The 15666-nt window shown below is 30.1% G+C and overlaps 1 protein-coding gene across 2 annotated transcripts in view; it reads left to right on the top strand.

Annotated features, from left to right (window-relative positions):
• Nucleotides 1–15666, top strand: part of LOC107445008 (very long chain fatty acid elongase AAEL008004-like) — a 55261-nt gene that overhangs the window by 32140 nt on the left and 7455 nt on the right. For both annotated transcript variants that reach the window (XM_043042237.2, XM_043042239.2), the window contains exons 3-7: nt 814–1004; nt 5570–5659; nt 9958–10014; nt 10820–10925; nt 13710–13846. In XM_043042237.2, coding sequence (XP_042898171.1) covers nt 814–1004; nt 5570–5659; nt 9958–10014; nt 10820–10925; nt 13710–13846 — 581 coding nt within the window. The remainder of the gene's footprint in view (nt 1–813; nt 1005–5569; nt 5660–9957; nt 10015–10819; nt 10926–13709; nt 13847–15666) is intronic.

Here is a 15666-nt window from a genome sequence, read left to right on the forward strand (position 1 = left end):
TTCGAAAGTTGGCACCAGCCTTTCCTCTTTTCCGTCTCGCTTTCACCCCTGCACCAAGTGTCAATCTTAATTGCATATTTGATCCGCAATGGCTCAGAGGATAGAGCGTTCGCCTTCCCATGAGATGGACCGGGTTCGAATCCCCAGCGATGACTGGTCGGAATGAATCCGCATCCGGCTTGCACCGACCACAGTGCTGACGTAAAATATCCTCAGTGGTAGAGGGATCATGGGTTACAGTCCAATTGCTGTCAGGCTAACCGTGGGAGGTTTTCGCGGTCTTCCTCTCCATGTAACGCTAATGCGGGTTAGTTCCATCAGTTAAAGTCCTCCACGCGGCAAATTTCTCCCAATACTTGATCCAAGAATTCCCTTGTCTGTTGGATTGGGTTCAAAATTACAAGGCTACGGAGATGAACAGTTGACGTAAACCAGAAAAATTGGGTCTGCTGTTCAACGACGGTTGTAAAATAAAAATAAAATAATTGCATATTTCAATTCCTGACTATCAAAATAAGGGTAAGCAAAAGTTTGAAAAAAATTGAGTAAAAAATATGGGTTCTAGGAAGATATACTAAAAACACCATTTTGAAAAAAATCTGTAGCTTCCCGAACAAAACTAATTTATTCCCACACCAGCATTAGGCAAGATCGAATACTTGTATAAATACAACAAAAAATTTGTACCCCAATGTAGTGGCACTTTAAAGCACATTTAGTAAATAAAGAGATAAAAAAAAAGTAAGCCATCAGTACACAATATTAACATGATGTGTAAAATAAAATAATTTTAAATTATTTATATGTTTTCAGATACCAGGACAATCAACTGGCCACTATGCGGTAGTCCATTTCCTATTTTGTCAATTATATTTTCCTATGTGTACTTTGTGAAAGTCTTGGGTCCCCAATGGATGAAAGACAGACCGCCATTTAAGATTGAAAGACTTATTGTATGGTACAATATTTTAATGGTCATCTTTTCAGCAGGCTTCTTTATTTATGTAAGTACATTCAAATCGTTCCTTTTTTTAAGATTTGCTGTTCTAAAATTACAACTGTAGTTTGGAGTTTTGTTGCTTAAAAACCGTTCAATCAACTTTGCTAGAAATGAGAGTCGTGAAGCAGTTTTTAGTAAAACACGGCAAGACCGTAAAAGTACGGTGTCCAAAATAGAAAACGGACCACTCTGAATAACTTTGATCGGATCTTCATGTTACAGGTCTCTATCTTAATGGTTCGAAGGGTTGACCTCAAATGTTCTAATTAATAAGAGCAGATGATAATTTATGCTACACAGGCGCAATTACACATTTTCTTTGAATAAACATAGCTTTTTTCAACGAATTCGGATCTCTCAACTCAAAAATATAGGGGGTTGTCGCAATCTGGGAAATATGGTCATTTCAGTTTGGTCAAGAGAGCGGTCAGAAAATTTGTCCTCATAATGTTAATTTTACTTTATGCGTATTTCACCATATCTCGGGAACTTATACGGCTAATTGAAACATTTTTGCATACAATTGCAAAGTTTATCCAAAGATAATTTCATGCAAATAATAATTTGTAGTAAATATTTATTATTTTTTTCCAATTTTATTTAATAAAAGAAGCAAAGAGTTTAAACTGTAAGGTAAACTATTTTTTGCATGATTTTAAGGAATGCAATTTCACGTGGTGAAATACAAAATTTGATCGAAATCAATCGAATAGTTCCTGAGAAATCGAATTTAAAAAAAATGGTATATTTAAAATTTGATTTCTCAGGAACTATTCGTCCGCTTTTGCATAAATTTTGTATTTAACCCTTTGCACTCTGATGTCCTCACTGAGGCACCATCAACAGTCACCACTTTAAAATTATGAAATTTTATACTTTAATAATTATTAACCACATTATTTGAAGAATTTTAAAATTGTATAATAACAATATTATATTGTGTATTTTAAATGCTATTGTACTGATATTAGATCAAGCAGCTTTTAAAAGTACTCCGAGTGCAAAGGGTTAAATCATGTAAAATTACATCCTTTAAAGTGTATATCTTACAAATTAAAATTTTTTCAACTATCATAAAACAAATAATAAATAGTTTCAAAAAAGTATTTTTTACGTGAAATTATATTTGGATAAACGAAATTTATAATTGTGAGTAGAAATTTTTTTAATTTGCCTAAAAAATAGCAATTGCAAATATGCGCACAAAATAAAATTAACATTGAAAGGTCTAACCAAACTTTGGATTGCTCTCCTGATCAAATTATGGAGACCATATTGCTGTTATCCCTTATATTTTGGGGATCAGAAATCCGAATCTGTTGTGGGAAAAAGGAAAAAAATATATAAAAAAAGAGAAAGAAAGTTATTCTAGTGGTAACTAATGTATTATTTTTTTTATTCAATTGAACTTATTTTCCATACCACTACATATAAATGGTTTAAAAGTTCATATGCAATGCCGCTTTATTGTGGGTCTGCGGTAAAACTTTTAAAATGTTGGAAAAATTGTCAAAAATTTTGAAAGCTTTGGTTTGTAAATGCTTACCATTGTATAAAATATTTTGCAAAACCGTACTTTCTGGCAGGCCAGCGTGCGTTAACCCTTTAATGGACCATTTATTTCTAGTAAAGGTAAACTAAAGTATTTTTGGAATTGAAATTGATATAAGAATAGTAATTGATATAAGAAAAAAAAACTCATTTAGCTAATAAAAAATTAGTCTAAATTATGATGCCATTTTTCTTTTTGGTGGTAAGTATATTAACACGACCTATTAGGAACTCGTCGACTTTTATTTTTCGTTATTTATAAAATGAATTTTATGAATGCTACAAACTTCAATAGGAATTATGTATTTTTTAAACTTTTTCTACCTTTTTTTTAAACTAAAAAATGGTTACCAATTTTATTCAAACGCACTTCAAGAAAGCTGAAGTTGTTAACAAATGGAAACCTAAATTAAAAGTGGTAAAAAAGTTGTGGTATATATACTTACCACGGCCCTAAAAAGGGTTCGTGAGTTTCAAAATAAATAATATGTATACGCTTAACGTTAGACGTTGAAAATTATTCAATTATGGTCATTTTTGCCTATTAATAAATTTAATCATGACGACTCATCTTTATGACAATATAGCGTTGAGCGTCAAGAGCAATCAGCGATTACTATTGGGTGGGAGGGAGCAAGTACTATGAGCTAAACTAAAGTGCGTAGGCTAAGCATAATGAGTTAAACAAAGCTGAATTATGTGAACAGTGGTTGTTAAATGGAACTTTTACTTTATGATTTCAATAATCTTTTTAAAGTTGAAAATTAAATTTTTTAACAAATCAAGAAAATGTAAAAAATTAAATAATTACTTTTTATTATAACTACCACTTGAGTTTTCAAATTTTTTTCTGTATTACTGCAAAAATAAAATAAAAAGTCTCAGAGAATAACTTTTGATTTGTTTGATTGAGTCTAACAATGCTTACAACTTAGAGATATGCAGTACACAAAATCTGGTCTGCCGACTAGTGCGCTTTTTGTAAAAATATTTTTTGTAAATATTTAAACCTTTTGAAGGCCGTGGTAAGTATACTTACCACCACTTTTAATTTAGGTTTCCATTTTTCAATAACTTCAGCTTTCTTGAAGTGAGTTTGAATAAAATTGGTAGCCATTTGTCACTTTTTAAAAAACGCATAAATGTTATAAAATACATAATTCCTTTTGAAGTTTGTAGCATTTAAAGAATTTATTTTATAAATAAAGAAAAATAAAAGTCAGTAAGTTCCTAATAGGTCATGTTAAATATATTTACCACCAAAAAAATGTCATTTTTATAAACTAAATGAGTTTTTTTATATCAATTACTGTTCTTAAAACAATTTCAATTTAAAAAATAATTTACCTTTACTAGAAATAAAGGGCCCATTAAAGGGTTAAATTCCAAAGATTTCAGAATTTTTGATAATTTTAAAAGCTTTATTACGTAATAGCTGGAATAAAATGGCGTTGTATATGAACTTTTAAATCATTTATATGGAGTGGTGGGGAAAATAAGTTTAAATTAATAAAAAAAATTACATTTGCACATTAACTTAGCTACCACTAGAATAAATTTTTACAAAATGCTTCGAAAGTTGGCAGCCCTGCATAAAATAATAAAGCACTATTAATTTATTTATGAATTAATGTTAAAATAAAAGCATTAATTTTTAATAAATCAATTCCTCAAATATTAACATTAAAAATTAAAATTTTTATTGCCACTGTCTGAGTTTCTCTGAAGTTAATTTCAAATGGAATTTTTTAAAGAGTTTCTAATTTTCTGTGATAATAGCGGGTGTCATAAATTCAAGGGTAAAATTACAAAATGTACTTTCTGAAGCTTTTTGATTTGCTAAAAAAAATGAACAATTCGTAAAATTTAAAAATGCTATGCAAATGAGAAAAAAAAGTTGAAATCTAATGCTTTGTGTGATTCTGAAACGAAGAAAATGTTCTTGATAATAACTATTTAACTAAACTAAAATATTATAATTAACTAAAATGTTTTCCCAATGCAAATGAATAAATTAAACTAGTACTTTTCACCTTGACGTTCAGACAAATTAATTTCAAAACAGGTTTAAAAAGAAACAAAAATCATGATCAACCGAACGCTATTAATACTATACTATTACTATACTACTAATACTATTACTAACATTCAAACTAATAATTAGATATGTTAATTAAATTGTAACAATATCAGCACACATTAAAAGTTCGACTAGTAATAAAAATTTGAAAATAATTGAGTCCCACTATCCAGTAAATTTTATGTTCAAAGTCTTATCTATTTCTCGAAATATTGAATCATAAGGTGCATTAACTTTTTGTCTCTTTAAAAGCACTAAATTAATCATAACTTTTTCTTTTTTTTTTTAAACTTTTCAAACATATTTAATTACTTGATTAATAACTTCATTAGCATCAAAAATATACAAATTAAAAATAACAGCCGACATGTTTCAAGAGACAAAATGGGCGCCTGCTTTTGAGCTCTCAAAAGCAGGCGACTATTTTAAAGACTTGTCTCTTGAAGCATGTCGGCTGTTATTTCCAATTTGTATATTTTTGAAACAAATGAAGTTTTTAATCGAGTAATATCTTTAGTTTCTTGAGATTATTTATTTAATAACATTTATTTGTGTTTCTAAAACTATTAACTCTTCATTAAAGCCTTCTTTAATATTTAAACCATATCGTTTGTTTTATTATACAAAATGGCGACGAAGGTCGAGAAAGATTAAAGAAACAAATAGTTTTTATTAATTTCTCTTAGTCAAAAAGTATTTTTAAAGGAAATACATCTAGCTATTAAAATTGGCCAACTTAATTCCTAAAGCCAAAAAGAAATTGGAACCTGACAAATTTTCCAACAGCCTCAGAAGCACTTGATACCGCTTTTCAGATTTTTCCCTGCTGTTGCCACACGGATAGAAATAATCACATTTTATTTCTTGATATCTATTATATTATTACTTATACAGTTGCATTGTTACTGATGATAGATTTCTTTCTAATTTTATTTTAGGGTGGAAGCTATTCATACATACCTCCTTGGGGACAATTTAGTTGGATTTGTGAACCAATCAACTATGCAGATGATCCCGATACGATAAAAGTAAAAAAGTTCTGAATATTATGTTCCAACTGCAGTTAAAGTTTATAAAACAATTTTATCACTAGAAAGACTGAAACTTAGTGTATACCTATATTGCCCAAAAGCAGTCAAAATGACTGGATTGTGACTGAATGTGTAAAGAAATTTGCTTAAAATTAAATTCTAATATTCTCTATATTATTTACAGTTATATAACGAGTTATTAGTAAATATTAACAATAAAAAAAATTATATGTTGTACAAAAAATCACAAAATTCTAAGAAATTGTGTCATTAGTGTCTTTCTAATTGAAATTAAAAAGCAGTCAAAATGACTTCCTTGGCAATCTAGTATTAATAAAAAACGTGACTTTAAAATTTTTTTATATCATGCCACGATGCCGTTGTAGTGGCATAATTATGTAAACGGAAGAAAAAAAACTATCCAAAACGATAGTTTTCAAGTTTTAAACAATTGCAGAGACGACAACTTGGTGCGTTTTGAGGAAATTTTTATGCGGTGGTAACAAAATTAATGATTTAATATAGGATTCTTAGCTCAGAAAAATTTGTGTTAAGCTATTTTGTGTACCATTGCATAAAAAAAAGTTAATATAAAACACAACTTTTTCCGATCTGAGGGGCTTTTGGCGAAAGCCTGTCAAAATGTGTGTATCTCTCTATTTAATTTATAAGCCTTAATTGAATACGCATGTACCAAAATGTATGTTAATCAATAAACCTGTTATTTTTCTTGGACTGGGGTTTTTAACCCTTTGGGGACGGGTGATTCAGAAAAGCATTCGTACAAAATCAGGATCAGGACGTAATTAAATAAAAGACGGTAACTTAACCGGTTAACGCCCAGCGTCATATATTTAGGACAGTTCCTTTTTTCAAAGACATTCATTGTGGTGGGAAACTTTTTTCAGTATTTTCATTTATCTGGATGAATTAAAGGATTCTCAGATACCACAATGATTTAGTTATTTCTGATTAGATCTAGAATTATAAGGAACAAGCACTTTTTGATCTATCAAAGACTTTTTGAATGCTTTAACAGTAGAAAAACTAATTAATTTCGATAATATATTATACCACTTTTTCCATAAAACCACTTTTTGTATCATTTCAATTTATAAATTTGGGACAAAACGGGTTAAATGTAGTCGTTTTTAATTTGACAAACTTACTTTGCTTTTACTTTAATTATTATTAGTTTAATCATACATATAATCAATGTTAATTCAAACTATAACTAAAGTTTTTATTTTGAACAAAGTAATGGTGAATTAAATAAATCAAACAATTATAACTCCGCCCACAAATAAACTGCTAAAGAAATACTTTGATTACCAGCTTTATCCTTTTACCCTGATTGATACGGTTTTATGCTGGCACGTATTTGTAACAGTCGGCGCGAAAGGGTTAAAGAAGGGTAATTAACGAAATTTATGTAAGTTTTGAACTTTAACTCTTTATCCTTTCATAAACTTTTTTGCTTAGAGCGAAGCACTTAAAAATTTCCCATATTTTAATATTTTTTGAAGTTCAACTTTCTTTTCCAAAATCGAAATCCGTAGTGGGAAAAATAGAAAAGAAAAAGCCAATTTGACATGGTTACATTGTTGCGTTTCGCCTAATTGCGAAGTTCTGGTCTGATTCGTTTTGTAACATTATTTAACCGAAAATAATTCTTTCGGCACGTTTTTAGGCTTAATATTTTTTTTTCTCGAGTTTAATTATAGAATGCGTAGGCATTTTGGAGACAGTTTTAAAATTAGTTTACTAACTTTGTCTATCCAATATGGACTATAGGTCAAACTGTCATTTCGCTCTAAATAGCCTGAGAGATAATGTTAAAAAATTTCAGTAATTTTAATCTCTTAATATTTTTTTTAAACATCTGTGCGTTAAAACAAAGCGATTGTTTTTGGCCTAATTTAAGAGCGTTTATAGCTAAAAAATGAATGTTTTTTTTTATTGGTGGCATTAAAAACGTGCGTAAATAAAAATTAATTATAGTTAGTTAGAAAATTTGCCTCTAAACGAAAGCACATAAAAGAAATATGGTTATAATTAGTTAAAAATTAGCTCTTTACTCTCTGAAGTCCCCGGGAAGAAAAAAATGTGAAGAAGCCCTTAATTTTGTTGTTATTAGTTATTACTAGAGCCCGGATTTTGATGACCTAAAAAATCTCAACTAATGCCCTTAAAAAGTGCAAAAAATGCCCTTAAAAAGGGCAAAAAATGCCCTTAAAAATCCAAAAATTGTGCAAAAAATGCCTTAAATAAAGTAAAAATATTGAATTAAAAAAATGTTTTGCTCTTTAAAATTATTATGAGTCATTTAAAAAATATAAAGCAATGCAATACTTGTTCTACGTTCATTAAAGTTTGAAAAATTCGTTTTATATCCTAAAATAACAAAAAAAGGAAAATATATTGACACCAAAATATTTTTATTTTGTATAGAAACTTTAATGGATATAACAACTTCCATCTCATAATATTACTAAATATCAGAATTACATTGGATTATTAAATGTTTTTTGATAATTTGAAATGTAAACGAGCGTCTCTTGTCTGAAAGTAAATTTTCATTCCTGCAGAAGCTTCTTTCAACGTCTACTGATGTTATAGATGCGTACTTGAAAAAGACGGTCTCACTTACTGACAATTCTTCTTCAATTTGAAAAGATTTTGCTTCACCTGTTAATATTCTATAGATTTTCTTCATTGTTTGAAAGCCAGTGTAATAATGAAAATTGATAAAAAATAATAAAAATTGGAAAAAATTAACAAAAAACTTTAAAAAATTCATTAAAATGCAAAATACGCCTCAAAATTTAAAGAAAAATGCCCTATAAATCTAAAAGAATGCTCTAAAGGACAAAAAATGTCCAAAAATGCAAAAAAATGCAAATGTCATCAAAATCCGGGCCTTAGTTATTACTATCTCTCATGAAAACTTTTTATTTTATTTTATAACCGTCGTTGAACACCCTCTCGATTTTGGGCTCACAACTAATAATGTTCAACTCCGTAGCCTTGCAATTTAAACCCAATCCAGAAGACAAAGGAACTCCTGGGTCAAGTCTTGAGAAAAAATTTTGTATTCGAGGAATACTTTTGATGGAACCCACCCACATTTGTGTTACATGTTCAGGAAAGCCACGAGAACCTCCCACGGTTAGCTTGACGGCAGGGGGACTCTAACCCATGATCCGTCTACCGCTGAGGATATTATACGTCAGCACTGTGGTCTGTGCAAGCCGGGGGCGGTTTTCATACTGACAAGCCATCGCTGGGATTCGAACCCGGTTCATCGCATTGGAAGGCGAACGCTCTATCCCCTGAGCCACCACGGCTCTCGTGAAAACTTTATAAAACGCAGGGAAGCTTTCTGCAAAAGTTTTAATAAATCGGTTGCAAATTAAATAGTAAAATTTGTTGAATAAGGAGTAGCTGAGCAGCGATGGCTCAGGGGATAAAGCATTCGCTTTCCAATGAGGTGAACCGGGGTTCGATCCCGGTGTTAGTTGATCGATACGAATTCCGCATCCGGCTTGCACCGACCACAGTACTGGCGTGAATTATCCTCAGTGGTAGATGGATCATGGGTCAAAGTCCCCTTGTTGTCAAGCTAACCGTGGGAAGTTCTCGTGGTCTTCCTCTCCATGTAACACAAATGCGGGTTAGTTTCATCAAAAAGTCCTCCACGAAGGCAAATTTCTCCCAATACTTGATCCAGGTGTTCTCTTGTCTTCTGGATTGGGTTCAAAATAACAAGGCTACGGAGTCGTAAAACCAAAAATTGGGTCGGCTGTTCAACGTCGGTTATAAAAATTATAAAAAAATAAAATAAGGAGTAGCTATATAGTAGCAATATATACAGGATTTTCATATTATGCTATTGTTTTATTGCATAAAATTATTACAGAAATATACAAATTCTCTACATAGAGAATTTTAATTCTTCGCTATTACTTAATTCTTTGATTTCATATTCTGTCAACGTATGCAAAAGTGTTGAGCATTAAAAAAAAATTCTCACTTTTTTAATTTACCGGTCAATTAAAAAAACACGATTGGCTGGAATGTTATCCTTTTTCTCCCTCTTATGATAATTTAAAAGAAAATATTGTTGTTAAAATTTAATTTAAATTAATTTCGTTTTAAAAATTTTGTCAGAAATTAATTTGATTTTTTTTTAAATGCTCATCAGTTTTCTTAACGTTGTATTTTATTATGGAAACATTTATTAATTTATAGCTCATAATTATCTATTTTTTAAAAAAATGTATTTTAATTTTTAGATGATTTCTATAGGATGGTGGTTTCTTTTGCTAAAAATAGCAGAATTTTCTGATACGGTAAGCTTTGAGTTTAATTTTTTTCTCCATAATATTTAATTTCGTAAAAGATATAATGTATTAATATTTTGGAAATCGTCGCATAATGATTTATTAATTATTATGATTATTATAAATATCTTGATATTATTTTATAGTTTCCTCATAATTTTATTAATATATTTTAAATTTTAAGTATAGGTAATTTTAAATAAAAATTCGATATTTTCGTCTTGTTTTTTTTTTTTTTTTGTGTTTCTATTACATTTGCTAAATTGTGTTAGATGATATTTTATAGTTAATTTTTACCTAATTTAACCAATAATGTAAATATTTAAGTAATGTAGGATATTTTAATTTACAAGAAATAGTAGTGTAAAGATAAAAGCCTTTCACAATTTTTATTTTATTATAAAATTTAAAGACGTTGGTTCTTTTAAATATCGGTACTTTTCATTGCATCATTTTCGGAAATTTTAATAGCAATTTTTTTACCTAGTTAATTACCTAGTAATGTCTAGTTATAATGTAATTAATAGAAAATCCTCGTGTATATATTTCCTAGCAATTTTTTTTATCAATTAATAATTTGAAAACATTGGTACTTTTAAAAATACTGGTTCTTATGAAAATATCGGTTACCTTTAATTAAAATCTGAATTTTTGTCTGGTTAAAACTGTGTCTTACTATTTTTTCTTCCACCAGCTAAATTTGGATAATTCTCTAATAATATTATTATTTACTAAATATTCATGTAGTCTTATTAACATATCAAAAGTATTCTTCTAAGGCAGATTTTTTAGAGAAAATTTATAATTATTTCAGATATTTTTTGTTCTTCGTAAAAAGTTCAACCACATATCTGCTCTTCATGTTATTCATCATTCATTAGTTGCTTGGGGTATCTGGATAGGCATGAAATTTGGTGCAGGTAAATTATTACATATTTCTATTACAATTAGAACTAGTGTTTTTGTTGTCATAGGCCAGGGATGGCGAACCAATGGCACGCGTGCCATTTAAGGCACGTGACACAATATTTCGGGCACTCCAACGATCACAAAATGTTCACTATGAAGCATGTTAACAATTAAATTAAAATTCATAAAAAATTAACAATCTAACAATAAATAACTAGCAAAAAAAATAACAGTTCTCCTTAAACTAACATCTTATATCCCTAATATAAGTTACTTGTCATCTAATCTGCAACAATAGAAGTCACACTGATGTTACTTTAAGTTGAATTACGCTTATAACTGAGACATTGCAAAATGTATTTCCTTCTTCTTTGTAAATAAAAAGTTATGAGTTGATAGTATTTAATATTATTATTTACCCAATAATCACGAAGTCAAAACTATTTGTCGGCACGTCTATGACCTCATTAAAAAAATTTTTGGAAAAAATGGCACGTTAGTGCATAAAGGTTCGCCACCCCTGTCGTAGGCCATTAAAGCAAGGGGTGCGATTGCTCTTGTTTTCCAGTGGCGCCATCTATGGTCAATAATTCGACTTTTGCTCCATTCATATGTCACACCCGTTTATAGAGCGGGCCCATTTATACACCCATTCAATCATCCACAGAACGTAATTTTGACCTGAATCAGAGAACGATCAATCTCCAATTATGTACCCCTAGAGCAGTGTTTCCCTAACTTATGACTTTTGTGTACCCTTTCTAAATTTTTCGCAACGCTGTGGACCACTAATAAAAAAATGAGTGAATTTTTGCTGTAAAAAAATTTGCACGAAAGTTAAAAGTCACAACTGGGTGTTGACACTACTAATTATTAACTGCTAACTCTGCAATATAGAAAAATACGTAATCGTAAATTTTCATGGCTGACTTTGTTTTCAAAAAAAAAAAATTGAAATTTTCGTTTGTTGCAAGATATTTCGCATAAGAACCCCTAAACTCGTGCCCCCGCTAAGCTGTTCCTGTACCCCAGGGGGGTACGCGTGCCACACTTTGGGAAACACTGCCCTAGAGATATAATTTGTTACAGGAGCATGGGGGGCTGAATGAATGGATGTATGAATGGGTCTACCCTATAAACGGGTGCGACGTATGGTGTGGCAGAAGTCGAATTCTTGACCATAGATGGCGCCTTTGGAAAAAAAAGAACCATCACACCCCCTCTGCCTCAATACGTCAACAACAACAACAACAATGATAAGTGGAACCCTAGTTCTCCTTGGAAGAGCTAAAGGCGTTCCGGTAGTTAGTACTTTTTATAACCAGTGGTAAATTCTGAAACCTCATATTATATTTAAATCCAATCTTTATTCATAATTTATTTTACCTTTCGGTTGTCATTATGAAGTTCCTTTAAGTAAAATTAAGAAAGAAGAAATAGAATTTTATAACAAGAAATTAGAATTTTATAATAAGAAATTTCATTTTATAAAACAAAATATAATATTTTAAATAGCAATACATTGAACAAATTAGGAAAACATTGCATTAGTAACAAAATGAAATACCTAACTAATATCTTTAATAAAAAAATATTTGTTTCTCTAATAATCTTTTAAGTTTTCGTTTCGAAATTAATCATAATCTGTCTTAGTCTTATTTTATTCATTTTCAGCTTATGTAGACACACCAAAAACAAATTCATAACTAAGACTAGAGAATAACACAATAACTAAAAATTCAACTGTCTGACGAAAAATAAAATTTAAGATTATTGACAATAAAACAAGCTAAAGATCATCTTATCTCTAATTAAATATTCAAAAATAGTCTTTTATAGGTTATGACATTCTAATAAACTTTATTTATATAGTTGGATTGATTATTTAGGATTCCGTAAATTGATTATTTAGGGTTACCGTAAAAAAAAAATTGGGAATCGCTTGATTAACGAATAAATTTTTTTGCCATTATTTCAAGCATACCACCTTTGAAGAATCTTATTGGGGGAAAATTTCACCACCACCATTGTAATTCAATGATAGCTATTTATAATTTCAATATCATAAATATTTGATCTACCTGAAAGTTTAATTTGCAAAAATATTTTTTTTCTTATTCTTTTACAATAATGCAAAATATTCTTTTATAAGCAAAAATGGTAGGGTATTTAACCTTTCATTCAATGAAAAGGTTTCAGTTAAAAGAGTTTATTTTATAAACGTGTATAGATTTAATAAAATCAAAAATGAAATCAAAAGAATGTAAACGTATGGGATCGCAAATTAATATTTAATCAAGGAAAAAGCAAAAACGCTATCAAAATCTGACAAATCACAGAGAGGAAAGTCAAATATAATTAGCATCGAGACATGTGTTATTGCCGGAAGGGGAAATAGATCGAATTTTTTAAATTAATAAATTGTTTTAAATGTATATTAATTAAAAAAAATTTCAATTTTTTCACACGATCAAATTTTTAAAATTCTAGCCAGGGGACAAGTCCAGGATATTTCTACTCACTTGAATATCAATAAGTGGGCCCCCATATGTGAACTCCCCCCCCCCAATTTTTATAAGAATTTTAAAGATACATATTATGGGAGATTTTTGTGGAACATCTTTTATTTTTAATTATTTTTGGTTGTGGTGATAATAAAAATTATTACATACCTTTAAAAACATATTTTGCTTGCGGAAATTGGGTCTGATAATTTTTTTTAATTAGTCTTGTTCATTTACATATTATTTTATAACAATTATTTGGCTCTATAACTATCAATATTTTAATTGCAGGAGGAAGTAATGCCTTTTTCCCGTTTATAAATTGTTTTGTGCACACAATCATGTATTCATACTACTGTCTTGCCGCACTTGGTCCAGGAATGCGAAAGTACCTCTGGTGGAAAAAGTACCTCACAATTATTCAAATGGTAAGTGGAGAATTGATATCGAAAAGGTGGCAAAATGTTTTGAAAATTCATTTGTGCCTTAAAACCAAAACAAGTTATTATTAGAGACCACTATCCCTATGAAGAAGTAAAGTGTACAGTTTGTGTTACGGAATTGCTACTAGCAACTGAGTTTGGCGGGACAGTCCAACACCTCCTAGAAAAGAGTAGGCCTCTGCACGGGTTACCATAAATATCCTTTAGTAGTCCAAACGTAATGACATACGCCGTATTTTCAACCACTGCGCAGCTTAGTACCCCGAACGTAATGACATCTTTCTTATTTTTCATCAACTGCGCAATTAACTTCGTCACATCGAACTACTAAATTGATCCGTGCTGAGGCCTTCATACTTCTAGGAGGTGTTGGACAGTCCTGCTTTTTGGTAGACTGTCCCGCTTCCCGCCAATTTTAAAAAATGCCCCGCTTCTTAGAAAACATCTGCATTTCTTATTTTAAATGTACTGTAAAAATATATTCCTATTATTTATGAAGTATTATGGTGAATATAAAGAAATAAAAAATACATAAAATGCGTGCAAAGTAAACTAAATTAGGCAATGTACCAAGTTAGATTTACTCGGTGGTGTGCGATCATTGTCTTTACGTCTCGGATTAATTCAGATAAGTGCGGACTGCCGTTAGACAGTGCGGTTTGTTGTTTTCAATTTGACGTTCGGTGTGACTCATTATTTGATTGACAAAGGTTGAGCAATGGTCGCCACAAAGTAACGGTCTATAAGGTAAAATTTAATACTCTTTTTTAGCCTTTGTAATAATTTTTTTATTTATTTCTAGTATTTACCCACAAAATAAAAAATGAGTAAAAAAAGAGGATGCAAATTTAATGAAGAGCTAAGCAGAGAATTTCCATTTATTAAAAGTACCAAAATAGACTATACGGTACGGTGCAATAAAAGCAATACTGAATTTTCGGTCTCACATGGTGGAAAAAACGATATTACTAAACATCTAGCGACAAAGAGGCACAAAAGATTTTTTAATAATGCCGCTTCCTCATCTAAAATGGAACAATTTTTTCGCAGTGCTAGCTTTAGCAACACGGAAAAACAGCTAGCATTAGCGGAAGGGCTATTTGTTTTCCGCACCATAAACCACAATCAAAGTTTCAGATCAATGAATTGTACGTCGCAAGTGATCAAAACATTATACGACAAAAAATATGCATGTGCAAGGACAAAAACCGAAGGAATTATTTGTAATGTTTTTTCACCATATTCGTTTTCACAATTGCATAATGAATTAGAAAAATGCGCATTTGTGTCCATATATTCTGATGCTTCCAACCACAAAGATTTAAAATTATTTCCCACAGGTGTTAGATTTTTTGATCCAGAAACAGGAATTAAAATTAGAATATTAGATTTTGTTTCATTGCCTGATGAAACTTCACAAATAATCTTTGATTTAATAAGTACTATTTTAAAAAAGAATAATTTAAGCAATAAAATTATTGCCCATTGTGCTGATAACACTAACGTAAATTTTGGTGGAAAAGCTAGAAGAGGCATCAATAACGTTTTTACGAAACTTAACGAACATTTGAAGCAAAAAAATATTGGAGTAGGTTGTGCAGCGCACATTCTATACCTATACTATTCAAACAGCATCTGACTTACTTCCAGTTGATGTTGAAAATATTTTTGCAAACATTTATTCGTATTTTTATATATATATTGTGCGTGTTGAAAGTTTGACTAAATTGTAATTCTCATTTCATCCCATTTGTCCCGCTTTGTCTCAATAAAAATGTGGTCACTATTTGGGTCCTTTTGTTTAG

The sequence above is a fragment of the Parasteatoda tepidariorum genome, chromosome 9 (genome assembly GCF_043381705.1).
Source record: "Parasteatoda tepidariorum isolate YZ-2023 chromosome 9, CAS_Ptep_4.0, whole genome shotgun sequence".
Lineage (NCBI taxonomy): Eukaryota > Metazoa > Arthropoda > Arachnida > Araneae > Theridiidae > Parasteatoda > Parasteatoda tepidariorum.